This window comes from Loxodonta africana, chromosome 3 (genome assembly GCF_030014295.1).
Source record: "Loxodonta africana isolate mLoxAfr1 chromosome 3, mLoxAfr1.hap2, whole genome shotgun sequence".
Lineage (NCBI taxonomy): Eukaryota > Metazoa > Chordata > Mammalia > Proboscidea > Elephantidae > Loxodonta > Loxodonta africana.
The window spans coordinates 180,658,523-180,683,842 of NC_087344.1; the positions used below are offsets into that span (position 1 = coordinate 180,658,523).

General features: G+C 41.2%; 2 protein-coding genes across 8 annotated transcripts in view; both read right to left on the minus strand.

Annotated features, from left to right (window-relative positions):
• Positions 1 to 1,541: 1,541 nt before the first annotated feature.
• On the minus strand, positions 1,542 to 16,743 carry CTSK (cathepsin K). 2 transcript variants are annotated; one of them, XM_003409486.4, is made up of 8 exons: positions 15,397 to 16,743; positions 13,845 to 13,965; positions 11,858 to 11,980; positions 11,617 to 11,772; positions 8,442 to 8,660; positions 4,263 to 4,428; positions 3,887 to 3,992; positions 1,542 to 2,150 (listed from the first exon to the last, which is right to left on the minus strand). In XM_003409486.4, the coding sequence occupies exons 2-8, from the start codon at positions 13,962 to 13,964 to the stop codon at positions 2,051 to 2,053; spliced, it is 990 nt and encodes a 329-aa protein (XP_003409534.1). In that variant the 5' UTR covers position 13,965; positions 15,397 to 16,743; the 3' UTR covers positions 1,542 to 2,050. The 2 variants fall into 2 exon arrangements, with proteins under 2 accessions (XP_003409534.1, XP_064138615.1); XM_064282545.1 differs by lacking the exon at positions 1,542 to 2,150 and adding an exon at positions 2,201 to 2,400 and having other exon boundaries at positions 13,845 to 16,743.
• Positions 16,744 to 16,868: 125 nt separating this feature from the next.
• The window catches only part of ARNT (aryl hydrocarbon receptor nuclear translocator), an 84,513-nt gene continuing 76,061 nt past the window's right edge, over positions 16,869 to 25,320 (minus strand). For 4 of the 6 annotated variants that reach the window (XM_064282542.1, XM_064282541.1, XM_064282539.1 and 1 more), the window contains 8 exons: positions 23,889 to 23,999; positions 23,654 to 23,723; positions 23,377 to 23,500; positions 23,084 to 23,186; positions 22,565 to 22,712; positions 21,141 to 21,303; positions 20,353 to 20,519; positions 16,869 to 18,846 (listed from right to left, as the gene is read on the minus strand). In XM_064282542.1, the coding sequence (XP_064138612.1) occupies positions 18,757 to 18,846; positions 20,353 to 20,519; positions 21,141 to 21,303; positions 22,565 to 22,712; positions 23,084 to 23,186; positions 23,377 to 23,500; positions 23,654 to 23,723; positions 23,889 to 23,999 (976 nt within the window). In that variant the 3' untranslated portion in view covers positions 16,869 to 18,756. The remainder of the gene's footprint in view (positions 18,847 to 20,352; positions 20,520 to 21,140; positions 21,304 to 22,564; positions 22,713 to 23,083; positions 23,187 to 23,376; positions 23,501 to 23,653; positions 23,724 to 23,888; positions 24,000 to 25,320) is intronic. The other 2 variants (XM_064282544.1, XM_064282540.1) reach the window with 1 other exon arrangement.

A 25,320-nucleotide genomic window follows, 5' to 3' on the forward strand; every position in this document is an offset into this window, starting at 1 on the left:
TACTTGAGCTACCCCAGGGCATACCACTCACCCACATGGTTCTATGCCTTTGCTCACCCAGAACCTTCAGCCTGAAACGCCCTCCCCACTCCTCCTTTGATAATTCAGATCTTTCAAAGTCCTGCTCTCAGTGAAGCCTCATCTAAAATCCCATCAAAATTAATGACTCATCCCTGAGCTTGCATAATACGTATTTATTTCATTATAGTTGGTATTATTAGTTGCTTATATGTCTGTATCTACCACTGGTCTACAAAATTCTTGAAGTCAGAGCCATGCCTTACTAATTTTTTTCCATGTTCCTAGCCTTAATACGCAGCTCAACGCATGGTAATACATATTTATACACAAAAATAAATATTTTGATAAGGATAAAATAAAATAGTACCTGACACATAAATCAAAAACCCCGTTGCCTTTGAGTCAATTTTGACTCCCATAGTAGGTGTTAAATAAATGTGAACTCTTTCTAGTGGTAATAATAGGAGCTCAAACATTTTATGAAAAATGGCAAAACAAGCTATGCTGATTTATTATTAGCTAGCAAAGTTCTTTTCGAATCAACACTCATTGGAAGGGGGAAAAGGCAGAACAGAATTTCAAATTCTCATTGATTCCAGACTTTCTGGAGCCATGAAGGCTGGATGAACCCCTGAAACTATTGCCCTGAGATAATCTTTGAACCAAAAATATCCCAAAGTCTTCTTTAAACCAAATAATAGTTTAGCTTAACTAGTAAAGTATGTCTGCCTTGAGCATTGTTCTCTTTCAAGATCTATATGGGATCAAATTGACCACAGCAATTCAAAAGATTAGATAGGAAATTTAGGGGGCAGTGAATTTATGTTAATGGGGGAGAACAACTCAGAAAAGTAGGGTGAGAATGGCTGCACAACTCAAAGAATGTAATCAGTGTCACTGAAGTGTACATGTAGAAACGGTTGAATCGGTGTGTAGTTTACTGTGTATATTCTCAACAACAACAAAATAAGTAAAAACAATTCTTTTAAAGGCTCATTGGAAAACAGAATAAGATTTTCAGTTTCTTCTTTTGGAGACAATAAAGAGTTTAGGCTGTAGAACCTAGAAAGGGCTTTAGGGCATTTTTCAAGACTCAGTTCACTTGTTATTTAATCTGGTTCCCCCCACAGGCAAAATTAAATACTGCTCTGTCTTATCATTGACCTGTATACCTAAAACTATCCTTGTAATTCTTAATTGCTCCCTGACGTTAGGCACGTCCACCTCTGTGTTCTTACCGCACTTTGTATACATCTCAACTGTGGTCCTTAACCTGCTGCTGTAGTTCACTCGATTGTGCACTCCTCAAAAGAAGGGATTATGTTCACTTAATCCCTGAAATTTAGTACAGTTCTTGGTAGAGAGTAAGCACATAATAAATGTTGTTTGAAGGAATGAACAAATAAATGAATGAACTGTCAATGTGACAGTCTCTCCAACCAAACATCAAGGATTGGGAATATGCTTTATTTATCCTTGTGCCTCTAGCACCTAGCACATTATCTGACACAAAATGAATGTTAATTAAATAGCTATTTATTAAATAGAAGACAAGAGATAAATACTTAGTTTATTTCAAAAAATCCAAAGGAAGAAAAAGAAAACACATTTCTGGCACCATGTAGACTTGTATCAAAGATTTATGAATAAACTTACGAATTTGGGTGAAAGACACAGAAATTTTTACTTTGATGATATAGGAAAAGGGAGCTTGGAAACTGAGAACTCAGGTCACCTTAATCCTCTACGGTTTTTTATAGCTAACTAGTCCCAGGGCAGGCTGTGGTCACAATTCTTAACCTAAGAACACACACCTGTCAGGGAAATTCCTGCTGTGGCCACAGTGAAAAAAATAAAGGCCTTGGGTGGAGAGAAGGAAGTAGTAGGGGTGTCACCTGAAGCGTAAACAAATAAGGAAACTGAACACATCTGCTTCAAGAAAGGCACACCAACTCCCTTCCGAAGTACATCAGTACAACGCACCATCATGGAAGGAATGGAAGGGCGGGATGGGGTTGGCTGGCTGGAGTCACATCTTGGGGAAGCTGGCCAGGTTGGCAATGCCACAGGCGTTGTTCTTATTCCGGGCCATGAGGATATAGCCTTTGTTTCCCCAGTTTTCTCCCCAGCTGTAAGATCAATAGAGAAAAATACTTAGTACCCTCAGTTTATTTATTCATGAAAACACTGAGTATTGTGCCAGGTACTGATGGTATACAAAAAAGACAATTTTTACCTTTAAAAAGTTTAAAGTTAAGAAATGGAGAGAAGGTATAATGCTATAGGTCTCAAAGGTGGGAGAGACTGCTTCTGGTCAAGGGCATAAAAGGCTTGATGCAACAGGTGGTATCTGAGCTGAGCCCACGGGCTGGATGGAATCTGAATGTGTGGAAACAGGATACCAGTGGAGGAGCATGCAATGAGCAATAGAGGCAGGAAAGCAGGAGAGGCGAATGAAGCTTTGAGAGTGGATGAGACTGCTAAGGAAAATGGGCAGAGCAAGAGAAGACAGGTTGATTATATAATCATCTTGAATTCTTTTCATGAGTTTTCATTCCCCAGCCAGTAAGTTCTTCAATTACCTAATACATTTTACTTAAGACCTGTGCCCTACCACCGGCTACCCCTTCTTTAGGGGCCCCCAGTGATCCTGATCCTGCCTGGGTTTTTCCCTTCTTCTTCTCAGTTCTCTGAAATACTGCCTCCACCTTTGATACCTAATCAAGAGATGACAGAGTAAGCGTTAGGAGCTGGGAGTCAAGAAAGGGAGGACGCTGGGAAAAAGCTACGGGAGGGGTACTTCTCAAAAGGGCTGCTCAGGTTCAGCCTGAGATGGCACTGTGATATAAAAAGGTGCTTTAAGTGTGAAGCAGCTCGCAGCCTCACATTCTACCTTGTCAGCCCTGCAGGTGGCATCCCATACCCAGCACCACTGTATTAATCTGCCACCCTCCCAAAGTCTAGGATTCCTGCTCTGGAGGGGCAGCAAGGACAGAAAATTTAATCAGTGCTGCTGCCAGGCTGGTGCTGACCAATAAGCAAAGGAAAAGTATAATTCTTATAAATCTGCCCCCACTAAAGTCACTAGGGGCCAAAAAGAGATGGGGAACAAAGGTACCCTGGAGTTTATTTGTTTTCAATAACAGGAAAGGAAACATTGATATTTTAGTTCACATCTTATCTCCAAAGACTGTTTCTCTTCACAGATTTCACAATCTTTGGCAAGTTCTTGTACATGTCAATTCTAAGTGTTCCTGGAAGGGAAAAAAGCTACATACGGGGATATTAAACTTTTACATTGTTCTCCTACTGCTTATAGACAGACTGATGTTGCAGACCTCCCTAAGAAATTGATCACAGTAGAGAAAAATGAACCCGTTGCCGTCAAGTTGATTCTGACTCACAGCAACCCTATAGGACAGAGTAGAACTGCCCCACAGGATTTTCAAGGAGCAGCTAGTGGATTTGAACCTGCCAACCTTTTGGTTAGCAGCCAAGTTCTTAAGCACTGTGCCACCAGGGCTCCTGTTGGTTCTTTTTACTCATTTATGTTGTGTTAGTTAAGGCTGTCTTTTTTACTGGGCTGTGAGATCACTGAAGAGAGACATCCTGCTTATTCACTTGTGGCTAAGCTCCTAGCAAAAATACCTTGCACATGGAGCAGCCCAACACATAGTTTGAGTAGTATTTTCTGTTGCCTGGCTATTAAAGGTTAGACTCAGAATTAATGGCCTCTAACTGGAGAACTGAAAAGTTTGAGAACTTTCTCTTGGTTTGGGAGAGAGAAGGGAATATTGGGAAGTTGGAGGTGAGGCTAAGTGTTAAGAAGGTGACTGAGTGACAAAAGGAGCGATCCCAACATTACCTGTTTTTAATTATCCAGTGCTTGTTTCCCTTCTGGATCCCATATCCCACTGCCAAAACCGCGTGGTTCAGATTATCGCTATTGCAGCTTTCATCGTAATATACACCTAGGAAACAAACCATCAAGGTGAGGCTCTGCAATCCAGGGATTGCCCTGTGGGGTCTCCGAGTATAGGACAGCCTCTGTAGACTTCTGCCCCAGTCAGAAGGGCTTAAGTCAGAGATACTGTAGACCGCAGCAGCTACTAGTTTCTCTCTGGCTAGGTTCAGTCTGAATATGAAAACTAAGTACTGAAAATGCTCAGTATCCTTTGAGAAGCCACCAAGCCTGCATCATAAAAGACAGTTGTCTGTGCTCTCTAAGTACAGCTTCTTACCTTTGCTGTAAAACTGGAAGGAGGTCAGGCTTGCATCAATGGCCACAGAGACGGGTCCTACTCGGGCCACAGCCCTCTTCAGGGCTTTCTCATTCCCCACAGGGATCTCTCTATACCCTCTGCATTTAGCTGCCTTGCCTGTTGGATTGTACATACAACTTTCATCCTGGAAGAAACAAGGTTGAAAGAGGATTGGTACAAAGCAGTAGGCAATGAGTTGGTGAGTGAGAACTCTACCCATGAATGAGGCTGGCTTTCTAGCTTTGAACTAATGGCAACAGCAGATAAAAGTCTCTAGAGTCTGTTCCCTCCTCACCATTTTAGAAAACTGTAAAAAGGAATATGAAAAGTGGATCCCTACCTTCTACCATATATAAAAATCAATTCCAGGTGGTTTCAAGATATAAATGTGAAAGGAAAAACTGTAAAACTTAAAAACAGAGAATATTTTTATTGCCTCAGGATAGGGAAAGGGAAAGATTTTTTTAAATAAGATTAAAAAAAACAAAGCACAAATTATCTTCTGGCTGTGTAGCACATATAAGCCTCAGAGGGTTGGGAAGAAACAGCTGCTATGTGGGGATGAGGCCAAGGCCACTGTCCAGCTAGATGGAGGATCTTGTACCTCTGCACCTATATCAGTGGAGCTAGTATGAGGCAAAGAGTTTTGGTTGGACCCTTGTGCTCCTATCAGCCCACTGTCATCGAGTCAACTCCGACTCATAGCGACCCTATAGGACAGGGTACAACTGCCCCATAGCGTTTCCTAAGTTGTAATCTTTACGGAAGCGGACTTCCACATGTTTCTCCCGTGGGGCAGCTGGCGGGTTTGAACCACTGACCTTTTGGTTAGCAGCTGAATGCTTAACCACTGTGCTACCAGGGCTCCTCTGCTCCCATCAGAGATAGATATAAAAGTATATAACATGACACTAAGACAGATTGGTAGAGAACTTAGCAATTTAGCCTGGGATCTTCTAGACCATGTTTCACAGGTCTAGATGGCAATTCATCTAGATGGCGATTCATGTATTTCATTGGCAAACCACAATTGAGGAATCTAACGACAGTCTGTGTCAAGGTGGTAAGGTCTTTTTGGCAATTCATCTTCCTGCAGACTACCCCTTCAAAATCCTAAAGTTATACCTACAACAAGAATATATCATCTAAGTATTAACAGTAATGGCAGCATTTGGCATGCTATTTGAAGATCACAGTGGTCTTCTACCTTGGTAATTTTTCAAAACTCTTATTCTCTCCTACATGATCCAAACTCCTGATGCTTCCTGGTGCTAGAGATTGCAAAGATCTACAAGTAAAACAGAATATCTTGGGAACAGACTCAGAAAGATGTCATACAATACTACTTTAAAGTCAGAATAACCTATGTTATGCCTGGAACAAACTTAAATTACTGTCCTTTTAAAATATTCTTCTCTGGCTGCCACCCTATCAGATCTCTATTTTTTGAGAAAAAAATTTTTAACCTCCCTTATTTATTCACGTGCTCATCTAAGAAGAGTTCTTCCAGTTTTCAACAATAACTTCTTTTAGAAGCTGTAAAATAGATACAAGAGGACGATTGCCCAAGATTCAGAATGTTAACAAATGGAGCATATGTATGATATGGTGAATTCTTCGTTTTAACTTGATTATGAGACCTAAATCATTCCACATTGCTCCGTCATGCTGGAAAGATTATCTGAGGCCATGGAAGAATGGAAATTGAAAGTTAAACACCCCTTGTATTCCAAAATAGGGTTTTAAATGTTTTGTAATTTTCACTTAAATTATTCAGAGTCTTGGAGGTGCCCCACAGCAAACTGATCAATACAGTGTTGAATATATGATACACACTGTCAATGAATTAACCCATCGCCGTCAAGTCCATGCTGACTCACAGCAACCCTGTAAGACAGAATAGAACTGCCCCCATGGTGTTTCCAAGGCTGTAATTTTTATGCAAGCCAACTTCCACATCTTTCTCCTACTGAGTGGCTGGTGGGTTCGAACTGCCAACCTTTTGGTTAGCAGCCACTGTGCCACCAGGGCTCCATGTCAATGAATTAGTGACCATCTATTAGCTCTGACAGTATTTAACTTTCATTAACATAGTTACACAAACTTTTGAATTGGCTGCCTGGATTGATCAATATGGAATAAATTATAAACACAAATCTATCTATATTTATATACACAAATCTTATATATACTGTTGGGATTTGTCTCATTTTTTATATTAAATGCCAAAAAAAAAGTTAAAATATTTTGTCATGTTCAGGTTATCTCACTGATTGACCTGATGTATTTAGAATTAACAAGTTCATTGTTAGGACAGATTTAATATGCTGCAGCTGATACTAGTAGCCCCAGAGTTCAAATATGGATTTGGGACACAGCAGTTTTGAAAATTTTATATGCACTGAAGAAAGTTTTTTTCTAGGTACAACCTCCATTTTCTTTGTCTTGTATACCTGACAGCTAAAAAACCATAAAAAGGGATAAAAATTGAGTGAAATTTACAAAATAAGTTTTATTGGGCCATTGTCATGAGGAAGTATTGAAGTGCCTTTACTGTGTAGGTTGTTGAGATCCTTTGCAATGGATTTATTCACTCATTTACATTAATGAGCATTTTATTGCAGCAGACATCATTTCACACATAGTATTCATATCCAAAATGTTTTAAATTCCCCAAAACAAGAAAAACAACCTGATTAAAAATGGGCAAAAGATATGAACAGTCAGTCAATTCACTGAAGAAGAAATGCAAATGGCCAGATAAACATACTGATTAGACATGAATAGATGGGCTCTTACACACTGCAGTTGGGAGTATAAATTATTCCAAATACTTCAGTAAACAATTTGACATTAGCTGCACATACACATAAGACCTAGACATTCTGTTCCAAGGTATTATAGCCTAGTAAAGAAACTCTCACATATATGCATAGAAGACATGTATACAAATGTTACTGCAGATAAACAGATTTGGTAGATAAATCTTGGCTTTAATACGTAATTAGTGGTATGGATATGAATACGCTGTTTTACCTCCTTGGAAACCCTGGTGGTGAAGTGGTTAAGTGCTATGGCTGCCAAACGAAAGGTCAGTTCGAACCCACCAGGCACTCCTTGGAAACTCTATGGGGTGCAGTTCTACTCTGTCCTATAGGGCTGCTATGAGTCGGAATCCACTTGACAGCAGTGGGCTTGGTTTTTTTTGGTTTTGATTTTACCTCCTTAACTATCAATCTCCTCATCTACAAAGTGATGATAAGTATACCTTACAGGGCTGTTGTGAGGATTAAATAAGAAAATGCACTAAGCACATGGCTTAGGATATAGTAGCCATCATTTTTATTACTCAGATCTTATCAATTTGCTATCCCTGCTCCAAAGACGCCTGTTGCAAAGGCCCCATATTATATTACCTATCAGCCCCATATATACAAAAATTCTTTGGCTCTTCTCCCTTTGAGATAAGAAAGATTTCATTCCTATCACTAAAGAACTGTAGTTTAGGAGGAAGTGAGTAGATTCTTCATCTCTAAAATTACAGTAAATATGAAGCAACTTGTTTTTGTCTCATTTTATATGTCAGTATGTTAACTTATTAATCTACTTAAACATTCCTAAAACCCACGCTGAGATCATACAAAATAAAGCCACATGGCTTATGAAAACAGCATGGTGGGTTGAGGGTTTGTACTGGGAGTGGAGGAATTAAAGTACTAAAAACAAAACAAAACCTGTTGCCATTGAGTCAATTCCAACTCACAGAAACGCTATAGGACAGAGTAGAACTGCCCCACAGGGTTTCCAAGGAGCGGCTGGTAAATTTGATCTGCCGACCTTTTGGTCAGCAGAGGTAGTTCTTTACCAAGGTCCTAGCAGAGGGATATAGAGATCTGCTCAGAGGCCTAAGGAATAACCTGTCTGCTGTTTCTTTTCTCCAGGACCAGAGAGAGACAGATAGGAGCTGTGGTAGCCTAAGCTCTCGAAGTTCTCTCAGATTGTGGGAATCTTCCTGGCCTTCTGTGGGAAATTATCCCATCAAATTAGGATAATAGAAAACAAGATTTCTGGAATTGTTTCTAGTACAAAATATGTTGGGGAAGGAGGTGCCATTACAGAACCATCACAGAACTGTGTATCTGTGTGGGGTGGTCTTACCTGTCCCACATATGGGTAGGCATCTTCAGAGTCAATGCCCCGGTTCTTCTGCACATACTGAAAGGCATTGGTCATATAGCCCCCTCCGCAGCCATCATTCTCAGACACACAATCCACCAGGTTCTGGGGACTCAGATTTAAGAGTTTTCCAGTTTTCTTCTTGAGTTGACCTTCCAGGGCACCCACAGAGCTAAAAGCCCAACAGGAACCACACTGACCCTGAGAGGTATATAGAGAAATTATCAGTCATTACCGTTCACACTTCATCTGTTTTCCCTCTACCTGCCTGATGAAATTCCACTCATCTTATAAATTCCAGCACAGATGTTACCTTTGTTATGAAGTCTTCCTACTCCCCTTCATGTAATATCTGTTGCATTGTTCTATTGCTGTTGATAACTGCTGTTACTATTGTTATTGGTAGTTGCAATAAGGCATAGCAGAGCAGATTACCTGCTTTGGAGTCAGTTTGCCTGAGTTCTAACCCTGGCTTTTCCACCTACTTGCAAAGGTTACCTTGGGCAAGTTACTTCTCTGTGCCCAGCCTCCTTATATGTAACATGTGGATGATAATCGTAATATACTTAATGGGGTTGTTACGAGGATTAGAAGATTTAATTCATATAAACCAAACCTGTTGCCATCAAGTCGATTCCGACTTGTAGCGACCCTAAGGGACAGAGAACTGCCCCACAGGGTTTCCGAAGAGTGGCTGGTGGATTCAAACTGCCCACATTTTTGTTAGCAGCCAAACTCTTAACCACTGCGCTACCACAGCTCCAATTCATGTAAAAACCCATTAAACCCATGGCTGTCAAGTTGATTCTGACTCATAGAGACCCTATAGGACAGAGTAGTACTGCCCTATAGAGTTTCTAAGGAGTGCCTGGTGGATTCGAACTGCCGTCCTTTTGGTTAGCAGCCGAACTCTTTAACCACTATGCCCCCAGGGTTTCCAATTCATGTAAAGGACTTATAAATTCCTGACACATAATAATCTCTATAATGAAGGTGAACCCCTACCTCACAGCATACACAAAAATTAACTCAAAATGAATCAACAACCTAAATATAAGAGCAAAAACCATAACACTCTTAGAAGAAAAACCCCACACCCATTGCCAATTAGTCAAATTTTGACTCATAGCGACCCTATAAGACAGATAAGAACTGCCCCATAGGGTTTCCAAGGCTGTAATCTTTATGGAAGCAAAATGTCACATCTTTCTCCGACAGAGTGCCTGGTGGATTCGAATAGCTGACTTTTTGGTTAGCAGCCAAGTGCTTTAACCACTGCTCCACCAGAGCTCCTTCTTAGAAGAAAAACCAAAATCCAAACCCAGTGCCATCGAGTTGATTCTGACTCACAGTGACCCTATAGGACAGAGTAGAACTGCCCCATGGAGTTTCCAAGGAGCGCCTGGTGGATTTGAACTGCTGACCCTTTGGTTAGCAGCCATAGCATTTAACCACTACGCCATCAGGGTTTCCCTTAGAAGAAAACACAGGAGTAAATCTTCAGGACCTTGGATTTGGTAATAGATTCTTAGATACAGCACCAAAAGCACAAGTAACAAAAGAAAAAATAGATAAATTGCACTTCATCAAAATTAAAAACTTTTGTGCAACAAAGGTTATCAAGAAAGTAGAAACACAACATACAGAATGGGAGAAAATACTTGCTAATTATATATCTAATAAGGGTCTAATATTCAGAATATATAAAGAATTCCTATAGCTCAACAAAAAAAAAGACAAACAACCCAATTAAAAAACAGGTAACAGGTTTGAATAGACATTTCTTCAAAGGCGATATACAAATGGCCAATAAGCTCATGAAAGATGCTCACATCATTAGCCGTTAGGAAAATGCAAATCAAAACCACAATGAGATCCACTTCATACCCACTAGTATGGCTAATAATTTAAAAAACAAACAAACAAAAAATGGAAAATAACAAGCATTGGCGAGGAACCAATGGGACCAATTGGAACCCTTTGCATTGCTCGTAGGAATGTAAAATGGCGCAGTCGCTATGGAGAACAATCTGGCAGTTCCTCATAAATTTAAACAGAATTATCATAAGACCCAGCAAGTCCACGCCTAGGTATATACCCACGAGAACTGAAAACAGGGACTCGCACAGATACTTGTATACTAAAGTTCACAGCAGCACTATTCACAATATTCAAAAGGTTGAAACAACCCAAGGGTCCATCAACAGATGAATGGATAAACGAAATATGGTATATACATACAATGGAATATTATTCATGCATAAAAAGGAATAAGTACAGATACTACAAAACGGATAAGCCTTGAAAACATTATGCTCAGGTATAAAAGTTTTCTAGTTTTATGTTAATATAAACAGAATTAGTATATGACCCAGCGATTCCACTCCCTAGGTATATATTCAAAAGTTAGTAACATAAAATTTGCTATTTTAACCATTTTTAAGTGTACATCTCAGTGGCATTAATTACATTCACCATGTTATGCAGCCATCATCATCTGTTACACCACAATATTTTTTTAAAGTGCTGCCTATTATTGTTAGTGTTGGTTCAGCCAGACTGCAAGTTTTTCTTCCCTGTTCTTTTAATTTTTTAAGATTAATATCAAGAGGGTTTCTTGAGGACACAGGTTATGTTTTAGTCATCCTGAATATTTACTGCCTAGCACTGTACCTGGTAGATTCGGGGCGGCCGGCGGGGGGTGGGGGGGGATGGGGGCTGGTGAGCAGAAAACGTGTTGAATGAGCGCTAAACCAAATGTTCACCTTGTTGATAAAATCCATTGCTAAGGTTCTGGGAAAACTGTCATTCTTATGCTGGTAAGAGTGTAAGATTGTAAAAACATTTTTGGAAGGAATTCTTTGTGACCTAGCGATTTCAGTTTTTGATTTATTCTGCATACAAATTTGTACATGTGCACAAAAAACATATGCACAAGGGTACTTACTGCAACATTATTTGTAATAATGAAAAACCAGAAACAACCTAAAGGTCCAAAAATAGGTGATAACAGATTAGTCTATATTCTCTCAGCATGGAGATTTACCTTAATTCCTTGCCCCCTATTCCTGGAGGCCTCTTACTTCAAAAACAAAGAAGCAGAAAAAGGAGAGGTCATGCCAGATTACATATCCACACCCAGAAAAATGGAAGTTACCTGGTTTTTGACAGGAGTAACATATCCCTTTTTTCGATAATCAATGGAGTCTGGGGCTCTGCCCTCCCAGTCTGGGATATAGAGGGTGTCATTATTGCGGGAATCAGAGGGGGGTACTTTCAGTCCTGTCATCTTCTGAACCACCTCTTCACTGGTCTAGGACAAAGAAGAAAGAGGCCAGGCATAAGCAGGAAACTAAGGCAAGCAGGGCAGGTGGGCTAGGAGTTGAGGCTCAACTCACCATGTCCCCCAAGTGGTTCATGGCCAGTTCATATGTGTGAGCACCGAGAGAGGCCTCAAGGTTGTGGATGGAAATATACTTCAAGTTTTTTTCCCAAATTAAACGCCGAGAGATTTCATCCACCTAAACAAAAGCATAGTCAGTACTGGCATAGACTGTGTCCCATATGTAATACTGTGGAGGTTTTAGGGAAAGGGATAAAATTCACAATAACAGAGAATCTACAATTAAGTTCATATGCACATGAAAGCTGGACGCTGAATAAGGAAGACGGAAGAAGAATTGACGCCTTTGAATTGCGGTGTTGGAGAATATTGAATATACCATAAACTGCCAAAAGAATGAATAAATCTGTCTTGGAAGAAGTATGACCAGCATGTTCCTTAGAAGCAAGGATGGCGAGACTATGTCTTTACATACTTCGGACATGTTGTCAGGAGGGATTAGTCCCTGGAAAAGGACGTTATGCTTTGTAAAGTGGAGGGTCGATGAAAAAAGAGGAAGACTCTCAATGAGATGGATCGACACAGTGGCTGCAACAATGGGCTTATTAAGCGTGACGATTGTGAAGATGGCGCAGTGTTTTGTTCTACTGCACATAGGGTCGCTATGAGTCGGAATCGACTCATTGGCACATACCAACAATAACAACAACACAATCAAGTTGGGGAACTGACCGTGGAATTATTAAGAGTATATAAAAAGAAATATGTATTCACATATAACATAATGCACATGGGGGCACAGTTATGGATACTTCCTAAACCAAAAAAAGAAACTCATTGCCTTCCAATGACTCTGACTCATACTGACCCTGTAGGACAAAGTAGAACTGCCCCCTGGGATTGGATACTTCCTAGACATAACCAAATACCTCGTGGAATTGGGTTACTGGGTTTGAGGGCTTAGGACCATAGTCTCAGGGGGCAACTCGGTCAATTGTCATAACATAGTTCATAAAGATAATATTCTAAATCCTAGTTTGGAGAGTAATGCCTGGGGTCTTAAAAGTTACAAGCAGCCATCTAAGATACAACTATCAGCCTCCATGCATCTGGAGCAAAAGAGAAAGAAGGAAACCAAACACTCAAAGAAGAAAGTAGGCTACAGGACTAACAGTCTACATAAACCATGGCCTCACCTACCTTGAGACCAGAAGAACTAGATGGCGCCTGGCTACCACTACTGACCTTTCAGACCTGGGACACAATAGATGGTCCCAGATGGAATGGAAAAAAAAAAAAAGTAGAACTCAAATTCCTAAAAAGGCCAATCTTACTGGACCAGGAGAGACTAGAGGAACCCCCGAGACTACTGCCCTCAGATACCCTAACTCAAACCACTTCCAAGGTCACCTATTGGTCAAAAGACACAGTGACTCGTAAAATATATCACCCGTGAGTGCTGTGCTTCTGTGAACAATCATCTAAACGAGATCTAACGGTCAACATTTACCCTGGACCAAAGATGAGAAGGAGGGGGACAAGGAAGCTAGATCAATGGAAACAGAATAGAAATAATGAGAATGCTGACCCATTGTGAAAAATGTAACCAATGTAATTGAATAAATATGTATAGGAATTGTTAAATGAGAACCTAATTCACTATGTAAATTCTCTCCAAAATCACAGTATTTTTTAAAAAAGAAAAAAAAAATTAAATAAATACAAACAATAGAATGCAAAGCTCTGGGGAGATTTGTAGAAAAATTGCTTACAGATTAATAGCATTATTCTGAGAATGCTTCCCAAAAGAGAAGTGTGGGACAGCAAATGAATACAGCAAAGGAAGGATAGGTAGGGCTTGATGGTGAGTTAAAGCACAGAAATGAAAAACGTACATTAAGAGCTAAGAAACAGGAGCAGGAATGCTTGGTTGGAGGGGTTAAAGTATTTAGACTGAAGAAAGGAATCTGGAAGCTAGTAAAGGATTAGCAAAGTCTCAGATCCAGCCCTCCCACCATGCTCCCCTCCAGGTCTCCACGCACCTTGCTATTATACTGCTTCCCGTAGGTCTTTTTCCATAGCTCCCACTGGGTGTCCAGTATCTCCTCAGGATACAGAGCAAAGCTCACCACGGGCAGCAGTAGAACCTTGAGCCCCCACATCCTGGGGGAAGGGGATAATGAGGGGAAGGGATTCACAGCTTGTTTTAGGATAAGGCAATAGCTGAAGCCACACTCCCAGTCAGGTGACTATGAACCTTTTGGGAGCCACAGACTCCTTTAAGAAGTCAATAAAAATTTCCCTTTCATAAGAAAACTGTACACAATAATTCAAGGGGGTTCATGAACCTGAAGAACACTTTTCTCCCGACAAGGAAGGGAAAAACTAGACTTGATGAGGAAGGTAGACAGAATTGAGGATGATTTTCACATGAAACAAAAGGGCCTGGGTTTGGATTGGGTACTGGCACATCTAGTTCCAAGTATTTTGACCTAAGGAGGCTCAACCAACACACACTTGCACGGACACCAGAAAGGGGACAGAAACTGGATGATCAGAATGGTCTTGGCATCTGTCTCCTCCAATGTCCCCAGCAGGCTTGGAGGGTATGAACAGGGTAAGGGCCAGATGGGAGAAGTGGAGCTAGAGAACACCTAGAAGACAGATTTCGGTTAAGTTTTGCTTCCTGACCATTTCTTTAAGGCATTCATTCTTCTCTTCGTTGCCTAAATTCTGAATTTGTTAGGTTACTTCTCCAGATCTTGCCAGGAGAGGTCAAGGGAAAGGTTGACAGTATTTCCTGTTCTCTATGAGATGTTTATTGTCTCCTCACTCTCCTTATGTATTTCTTCCTCTTTTCTCTTCCCCCTCCTCCTTAGGCAGGAAGCTGCCCTAATCTCAACCAGCTGCTGTGGGCAGGGAAGGTTTCCTTTCTTTTTTCCAACAAAAAAAAACTGCAGTTGCCTCACAGGACAAAAATCCTAAGAACCAAGATGTGTAAAAAAAAAAAAAATTATAAGGTTGAAAAGCATTATTTTAGGATCACTAAATTAACAGCTCTTCAGTTTATTCTTGCTTCACTCTTGCAGTGGCTTTCTTACATAGCCTCCATTTTAAGAAAAATTTACAATCTGTATCAAGTCTCACAGTTTGCATACTTTCTGAATTTATAGTCTACTTTTGAGTTATCTTTGCGAACTCAGTCCAGCAGGACATCTGACAGCTGGACTGTTAGGGGCTCTCATATGTCAGAGTAGGAAGCACTGAGCCACCAAGCTTCCTGTGCCCCCTCTTCCCCACTAGTGAGTTAACTCTTTTGGTCCCTTTTGGCCAGAGCAGAAAACTATAAAGGCCATTCTTGAGGAATGGGTGGATTTTCTTTATCCTTTGCTTTAACTCACAACCATGCATCCATGCATATAAATCATAGAAGAAATACTGAATGTTTCCAGGCAGATTTTAGCCAAGAAACGGCCTGAGGCACTGTTTTCCCTCAGCAGAAAAAGTCCGTTTTGGTCCCCAAGTCCCAAATACTAAAAATTGAAAGCTAGGAAGAATGAGAAGCTGAAAGATTTCAGAAACTGAAAATATTACCTGCTGATGGGGATCTGTTCTCTGGGCTGGTTTCGGCAGGGACGTGTGGATAATGTGGGCGAGTTACTTACAGGGGGCTAGATTTATTCCATCAGGATTGCGGAAGTCAGTTCCAGCAGTCTGCTGCTGGAAAATTTGGATAGGGGAGGGAGGCGGGGATAGAAACACTCAGAGAAGAGGGGTTAGCAAAGAGGGAAGGCAGGAGTGGATTTGCGTATGAGTGGAGATTTGCTATGTCTTTAGTTCCACGTGACTGTCTTTATTTAGCTTCAGACAAGACCTCAATATGCATTACTCAAGTTGGGGCTTACCTTCTCCTTGGTGGGTAAAGGGAAGGACACAGCACTTCTCTCTCCCCATCCTCCTTCTCTTTAATATCATTTCCTTGTTACTGCCCACCTCCCCAACTTTGAAGCCTCATTTTTCAAAATTGTGTCTAATCCTTATCCCAATGATGAAGGAATAAACACAAAAGGCTGGAAAGGAGTAATGTGAGGGAAGCCACAGGCTCCAAACTTATTTGTATTTTGTTAATGGCTAAAAGTTGTCATTGCTTCCAAGCAGGGGAATAGCCTGATAGTTTTGTTGACGAAGGGTACGTCCCATCAGAAAGTCTGGATGAAATCAGTTCTCAAGTAACCAAAAGCAGCAGTCCTGGTTTTTTATGACAGCACTGAATCGATGCCATAAGCACTGATGGGCTCACATGTGACTCTTCGTGGTTAAAATTCCCAGATGGTGGGATGCCTGATGAACATTATCTGTCTCAATTATTAAAATCCCTGCACCGGGTCCAGTCACATGAGCTTCTCCAAACGCTTCCCGAACATCCAGGCATGTGACAGATCATGAGTCTAGCTAAGTCTCCAAACCACACCTAAAATCCCACTTTCTTCCTACCAGCTATGGGGGAGGAGAAAAGACAGTCCTGGGCATAGAAAGAATACACTGGGTTCTAGATTCCGTTTCTAGCTCAGCTGCACAGGCCCTCAGGAATACAGCCTTATGCCTATGGTTTTTAAGATTTGCAAATGACCCATATGGTTCTAGAGGGAAACTAGGTCCAGATTTGAACAGCTTAAATTTTTCCATCCCTAACTCCTTTTAATCCAGGAGAGGAGGACATTCCAGGGGAAGGCATCCACATGTGCCCTAATGTTCTCAAGCCCCAACTCTCTCCCCCCTCCTGATAACTTGGGCAATTGCCTCTCACCCTCCTTTTGGTCAGAACGTCCCTTCTGATTTTACTCAGATGTGTCATGATCAGGAGGACAACAGGGGGGGTGGGGGGGAGTGGAGTGCTGAGTGATCACAACCCTGTGATTTCTGAGTCCTGCAATTATATAGTCACACTGTGCTTTATTTTTGTATGTCTGGAGCTCAAGCTATGGATTTGTCTAGATGTGGGCATCTGTTGTTTAAGAACTGGAAAGCAACAATAAGCCATAATCAAGATCACACAACACAAGAAATTTTACAAAAGGAAAAAATATTTTGTTTTTTAAAATCTTTGCTACATGTCATTATTTCTGCCACTGTAAGGCTCAGCACAGATGCCAGCAGTACAGAAATGGCCAACAAGAAAAAAATTAAACAATCAAAAATAAAACCCTGAAGGAAAAGAAGAAACAAAACCCCCAGAGCGTCTTCTCCCTACCCTCCCCTTCCCCCAAAGCCCTATAATAACTGTACAATATTATAGTCTTGATCACATTTAAAAACAGTCAATTATTAAAAAACAAGGATTCCATTGGAAACTCAACTTTTTGGTTTCTTAAACTGTGGTATAAATATATATGTATACTGTATGTGTGCACATAGAATAAAAAAATAAACTGTCCCCTACTCGATTCTACTACCTGGCACCAGACTGGAGACAAAAGGGAGGGAAACTCAGTAAATGACATTCCCTTAGCCTCTCCAAGGCCATCTGTGCTCCTCAGTCCCCTATGGCTACATTTAATATGTCTTCTCCTTATTCAGCCTTGCACTTAGATACTGGCCTGAGCCAATTTTTTTAAAAAAAGGCTGTTACACGTGATTGTTACCTGAGGAAGGTAAAGGGTGAGAGTAATAACCTGTATCTGCATTTATATGGCTATCGTTAATTACTAAGTGACCCTGTTGGGATGGGAATCCAGGCCCCATCTATCACATGGAATTACTACACTTACACTCTAAAGCAACATCCAATCTCAAGTTTGGAGGGAAGAGGCAAAGAGCTATAGGTCCAGGAGAGACCTAAATTTCCATTTGTTGTCTGACTGAACACTGAGGATGGGATGAAAGAAGCTACTTTGCAAGAGGGCTTGGTATTTGGTTTATACCCCAACAGCTGGATTTTCACTCAGACTGCTAATCCAAGAAGTTGAGTTTCCACGCAGAAATAACGTCTACAGAATACACATCATATGTGATTCTGACAGAAATGCAGCATTGTCTTTATGGCCAAGTCTGGGGTTTCTAAAGTGTTTATCTTGCCAGCCCATTTCTGTAATGTCTGCAGATCTTCCATATAAGGTGAGAGCACCAAAAGCAGGAATGGCCCAGCCTTATCACTAAATGTTTGATGAGAGACCAACTGTATCAACAAATGACTACACATTTGCTCACAGCTGCATATTATCTCGGCATAGATGTAGGTGCAGCAAAGACATTTATTTAAATACTCTTTGGCTGCAATACTAAGTGGAAATACCTGGAAGATTTAATTCCTTAGGACTCTTTGAAAAACACACAGAAAGACAAAGATAAACTCTGGGACAAATTTTGCATAACTCCCTAAGAGGGAGAAAAGGAATAAACACATGAACACACACACGCACACGCACACACAGTCTCACTCACTCACTCACAAGTTTCTTTCCAGAGGAACTGCTCATAGGCAGGAGAAAGAGCCTATGCTCACTTCCTAAATCCCATATATACCTACCATGTTTCATGGTCCTCAAATACGAGGACAATTCTCTTCCACCCTATTCAGAATTTTTTCCAAAAACATGCCATAGTATCCAAGGCAAATAGTGGGTGCCAGGTTCCTCTAATCTGCCCCTTGACCCTAGCACAAATCATGTCTGCACAAAGTTCTGGTCAAGAGACATAAGGAAAGGCATTCTTAACCTCGTTTAGCCTCAGTTTTTCAAAGGGCCCCAAAAGCCTTGGGAATTCATTCCACTGCATCTACAAATGTTATCTCAGAGAGGCGAGAGGGTTAGGGGAAAGGCCAGAAGGGAAAAGGGGTACACATTAGGGGTGAGGGAAGGGAAGGGAGAGGAACTTTTATTCTGTTTACAGAAAGATTTGCTTTTTAAAACAAATAGTGATTTTCTCCCCCACCCCCTTATCCTCACCCCAACAGTTCTATTCTGAAAAGGAGGGAAACATAGTTAAATCAGGAAATTCTTCATTGTTGTAGCTGTTGTTCTGGTCTCCCAGCATGGACAGCATCTCCTAATGAGAAAAAAAGAGTAAATTTGGGTCACTCACCTTGATCCCTTACATTTATTTACAGAGCTCCCTTCCAGCACTCCCCCGTGCCACTACCACAGACCCCAGAGAGCCTCCCTGTACTGAGCTTACTTCCAGCAACTCTCTCTGTTAGATCACAGCCTTTTCCTAGTCCCTTCTGTGTCTTCCTCCTAGAGTTCCTCATGTTCCCTCTTTTTCAGTTCTCAGTATTTTCAAAGGGAAAAAGAAACCTGCTTGTCACACAGACACATAACGAGTATCTTTCATCCTATTTGTTTTCCACTGTGGTGGATTAACTACCTTTTTGTGTGGCCCTTACAGCTATGGCCTTGTAACTCTCACCCAGGTGACTGTGTGATAGGATAATTATGGCCTATCATGGGGATTGGTCAGTTTTGCCCTAAAAGAGAGCCAATTCCAGAGCAGAGGAGAGCCCACCACCACCAAAGGAGGAGAGACCTGCAGCAGAAACCCACAGGAGATGGCACAGTGGGCTTCCCGGCCCACAAAGCGAGAAAGCTGAGTGCCCTGGGCAGAGACTGAGGGCCAGGGAGAAGTCTATGCCTGACCCACGAATTTGGGACTCGCCAGCCTCTACAGCCTCGTGAGCCATTTCCTTTATATGGTCGGTGAGTTCTGTGAGGCGTTGCAAGAAATTAGGGAACCCAAAGACAGAGGGAGAATACTGAGGGAGAGGGAATAGTCGATGTCAGAGATGATGGAGTGGTATGGCAGCCTAGAAAGGTTAGACATTTGGGACATCTTTAACCTCTGCCTCAAAGGAAAAGCTTTGTGCTGATCCTTATAAAATAATTTGTTTACCCACCAACACCTATTTTGCCTTTTCTCAATCAGTCTGTTAAATTAGTTTCCTTTGCCTGACTAATATTACTCCATTTACTCTTCCAGGCCCCTCAGGACTTACATAAATATACCTTTATAGCTATAATCGGTATGTTCTACTTCAAGCATTTTTTTGTATTAACCAAAACCAAACCCACTGCCATCAAGTTGGTTCTGACTCACAGTGATCCTACAGGATGGAACAGAACTGCCCCATAAGGTTTCCAAGGAGCAGCTGTTGGATTCAAACTGCCAACCTTTTGGTCAGCAGCCGGGCTCTTAACCACTGCGCCACCAGGGCTCCTTTTTTTTTTTTCTGTATAGGTTCTGCCTACTTTGTATCCATAGCTATTCTAATGTGGGGCTGTGGATCTCCGTGAATGGGTTAGAATAACTTTCTTGGGCATCTTCACAAGGTGCTTGATTCAAATCACTAGCTTTCTCTATCTGGTTAAAGGCTGTGTATCACACTAAGTTCATAATTTTTTCAATTAGTGACATTTATCTCTGCATGTCCCTCCTCTGTCTTCTCTTACACACTCTCAACCAAACATCTCAGTCCATGCATGCTTCCTTCTCTGTCTGTCCTCCCTGACCCTTTCTCTCCCAGTTTCTGATGTTCTGAAGTTCTTTTCTTCCTCTCACCTGGAAGACCTCAGGCTGGCCGGGTTGCTGTGCTGATGGCTGCTGAACATGTTGCTCACTAGAACTCGAACGATGATGAGGCTGCTGGCCCTGCCACTGCGGCCAGACACCCACACCCTCTGCTGTTCGTGTCTGGAATTGTCCAGCAGTCTGTCCAGTCTCAGGAGCTGGAAATACAGCAAGGAATAAACAACTTCAATCTACTAACTCCGCTGGAGATAGGAAACTGGCACACAACTACATGCGAACCATCAGCTTTACCTAGATTACCTTCCGTCTTTCTCTCTGCCAATTAATACCTTTCATTTCAAAACCCAGCCCCAAATAAATTTTTCTTCTGTACGTAGCCTTTCCAAAGAGCCCGATGCTCATTTAGTCTGCATTGTATTAAATTTATAGTAATATACTTGCTTTTGGAAAACCTGGTGGTGTAGTGGTTAAGAGCTACAGCTACTAACAAAAAGGTGGGCAGTTCAAATCCACCAGATGCTCCTTGGAAACAGTATGGGGCAGTTCTACTCCATCCTATAGGTTCGCTATGAGTTGCAATTGACTTGACAGCAATGGGTTGTTTTTTTTTTTAACATGCTTTTGGATATATGTGCTGAAGTGTTTTTCATGTGGGCAGGGTTTTAATTCCAAACAGACTGCCACTTTCCAGGGAATACACCTGCCTTTCCCCATAAATAGGTCAGTGCACCCAAGACACAGCAAACAATTTTAACTACCGAATCCTTTTTCTTTAGCGGTGTGATCTTCCTGTTACCCTCCTTCCGATCTGGACTCACCGAAGCTGGATCCATGGTTCGTGAGACTAGGATAGGCAGCAGCACCAGGTGATGTAGTAGGAGCACCAGGGAGGGACATGGGGCTGAAGGAGGATGGAGTCTGAAAGTTGCCCACAGCAAATTGGGGAGAACGGGTCTTGGCTGTAGCCTGGGAAGTCACCTGCTGAAGGAGAGAAGGGGATGGGGAACAACAAATGGAACGTTAACAGTACTGCACATCACTGTGTTCTTCGGAACCAAACTCATCACTTATTTCCTACTGTACATTTCTTCTGATTAACTCCCTATCTCCCTGACACTATTTTTTAGGCAGCTGTGATAACGTGCAAAAAGCAAAGAATTAAGGGATTAATAAAATCATACATTTAGGGTTGTGAGAATTAAATTATTTAAATGAAAGCATTTTATAAACTAAAGTTATATAAAAACTAGAGGCATTAACAACAGAATATTATATGGAGGGCAAAAACATCTTGCAGTATTTTCGTATTTAGCCTGTACTGCATCAATTTGTTCCTAAATGATGTCTTTTATTTCATTAAACATTTCTTTCTCACTATATTAATAAGAAATATTTGGAAAGTGAAGAAAAAAAAAAAAAAGAACCATTTCATAATTTCACCACTAGAGTACTCATGGTTAACACTTTTGGATAATTCCAGTTTTCATTTTCCTATACATTTTTTACACAATTGATATCATACTGCATATAACAATTCTGAAGCCTACTTTTGGCTCTGGCTTTTTTATTTAAAATATTAGTTGCACAACATAAATATATATTAACATATGAAAGACTGCTTTGGGCTTAAATATATCATATACCATATTTTTATGCAAATAACGAATGCCTTGTATTTCTGTTTGATAAACCCTCTCCCCTCAAGGTGTTTTTGTAAGCATGATATGCTAATTTTTTAACAACAACATATAAAAAAAATTGGCATAGCAGTGCTTATGAAGATACCTCACTGGGGGAGGACATGGTTAGCAAACAAACATAGAAGACGTGTGTTATCTGCATAAAAATACAGTGTAAGAATTTGTTGATACATTTTTTGGGTAAATAGACATTACTATATATAAATAAGTACTCAATTTTTTATTTTTTTATTTAATTGTCTCCTTTGTCCCTGTATCCACAAAGTGGAAACTTTTTAGAATTTAAGGGGTAAAGACCTGAAAATCAAACCTGTCCAAAATGTTCTGTGTGAGCAATCCTGATCTAAAGCGGATATGTGAAAAGCATGGACTTTACTAACATTTTTGGATTAGCTACGGTTTTTAATGATTGATCTGCTCTAACAAAGCTAAAATCTGGAGGGGAGCTAAGAGGAGGTTAGAGGGAAGGTGTCTAGTAATTTTACATAAGGAAAAAAAAAACAAAAAACTATATACAGGGACAGCCAAATGAGAAGCTTTACCTGGGCAGAGAAGCCTGGGCGCGTACTGGGGGTCCAAGTTGGGGCTGCTCCCTGGGTGGGGTTGGAGTGGCGTGAAATCTGGGCCAACATTTGCCCTGCAGAACCTGATGGCTGGACAATGGTTACAGAAGGGGCCAGACCACTATTCCTAGGAGTGAACAAACAGTGAAGTAAAAGGATTAAAATGTTAGATTTATCACAGAAACTAGGAATCAAAGGGCAACCTAAGTGCTATCGTATCCCTATCTCCCCTTGACTTCCCTGGAGTTAAGAAAAGCCTGATAACCAAATTTGGAAAAAACGAGAAAGACTGACAATCACACACTGACCAGGACATACAGAGTTGGAACCTAGAACGTGGCAATAGGAAAGGTACAAAGAAAGGTGGAAGAGAAGCAGCTTGCCTCACCCTAGGCCCTCCAAGCTCCACTGCTTTATGTGAAATAATCAGAGAAAGTTAAGGAAGAATACAACTTGACTTCAGGGCCTTCTAAAGCAGCACACACATATGGGGCTCACCTGAAATTCTCTGCCGGCCGGGGGGTAGGAGGGAATGTGTTGCCCTGGGAGAATAGCTGTTGGGTGGCAGGGACAGTGCTGGAGGAGATGCCTTTACTCTGATCTGTGGACCAAAAGCAGTGGGGGAGGGGAGGGCCAGTCAAGGGGCTGTAGTTATTAGTTCAGCAAGTTCCTATTTATTTATGAGGTATTATGATTAAAGGGAAATATGTTGGAAAACCACTGGCTGGGCAGCAGCAGACCCATCAGTAAGTGATCTAAATGAGAATTCAGGGGAATTGAGGAACATATACCTGCACTGATGCTGGAGTAGATTTCTGAAAATCTTGGATCCCTATCCTGGGCAAACAGACCATCTGACTTCTCAAGGGGCTTGCTGTGTTCTGGTCCTGTGGTTGTCACAGGCTGAACAGAGACCTACGGAATACAGTGATAAAAATAACCATGAAGGACTTAACAGGATAATCCAAAACCCTAAAATCCACATAGATGCATACACTCTTAATGGGCACTGGAAGATACTTTTTAAGAAATGCTTACTGTCCTCTTCAGGGAAGAAAACACACACACCTGGGGATGACTGTAGCTGGCTAGTCCATCTCTTCCTGGGACCACTTCCAGTTCTGTTTGTTGTTGCTGCCTATATGTTAAAGGCCGGTAAGGAGAGAAACAGGCAAAAAAAAGACTTTATAAAAGAATCTGGGAAAACTTTAAAGAACCAACCAACCAACCAAACATGGGATTGCAGACGGCCATCCCCTGGGCTACTGACTGCCCAATAAATGATTCTTCCACTATTTCTCACCTGGGTGCCAGCGGCCCTGAGCCCATCTCCAGGGGTAAATTAGCTGTGGGACCTAGCTGTGGCCTCTGGATTGTGCTGGGAAGTGTAGGCCGTGGTTCCTGGCTAGAGTTCCTGGGAAAAGAGGGAGTAGACAGAACAGAAAAAAAAAAAATTTGACCCTGTTTGTACATAAAGCTGTACAGATTCATCTGTAGGTAGGGCAATCACTAATAAATACCCGTTTAAAGACCAATCCTACAGGTAACCTATAACCTTAGTTTCAGCAAATAATTCATACTGTGGACAAAACAGTACAGATAGAAACTATGTCCCATGGCCCAAGGGTTCACCCTGTTTGGGTTCTAGCCTAGCTGTTTGTGTATTTAATACATAGGGGGTGTGTGTGTATATGTGTGTTTGTGTGCACACGCACATGCACACGCACTGAAGAGTAGTAGGAGGAAAAGAGAGAGAAACATACACAATAGGAACTGGAATAGGAAAACTTTGGAGGATACATCTTTCAATAGTTGATGTAACTTTGCAAATATGAGTGAAGTGAGGACATAAAGAGGCTGAGAACACCTGCCAGCACACAATAGTTAACCACAGAAAGGTTTTCCAGATTTTAAGCCACTGAAAGCAGTAACCATGTTTTCTCCATAAATATAATTACATGTGACTTTGTAAGCTGTGAGTATATAGTAATTATATGTAAACCTGATTAACATGGTTCAATCTGTGACTACTTTTGCTCTCTATTTCCTTTGGTAATGAAATATTTTTTGTTGTTAGGTGTTGTCGAGTTGTTTTTGACTCACAGTGACCCATGTGACACAGCTGAACTGCCTCATAGGGTTTTCCTGGCTATGATCTTTACAGAAGCAGATTGCCAGGTCTTTCTCCCGTGGAACAGCTGGGGGGGTCCGACTGCCAACCTTTCAATTAGCAGCTGAGTGCTTAACCACTTGTGTCACCAGGGCTCCTTGGTAACGAAATATTTTTGATGGATGTGTTTGCAGATTTCCCATGTTAAACTATAAGCTAACTGAAGGTAGAAGCTGTACGTATCTTGTAACACATTACCGAACACCTAGACAAAGGCACTTTTTGGGCTCAAAAGATACCTACTGACTTAATTGGTATTCTCCTTTCCACTCTCCAGTCTTCCCAAAGGTCATGAGGTAAAAAGGCCAGGACTGATAGAATTCTTCCATTTATGCTCTTTGTAAGCCACGTTCCAAAGTTCAATCGGCTATTATGATAAAGCCTCAAAATGTAGTTTTATTGGGATAAGAAAGTCTTGGTTTCATGATCTCCTAGTAGTGTGGCATAGGGCATACCACCTAATCTATCTGAGACTCAGTTTTCTTATCCTTAAAATGCAATTAATTCTTATCCTAGTTTTTCATTTCCTCATTTGAATGCAAGAGTCTATCAATTCATTTGGGAG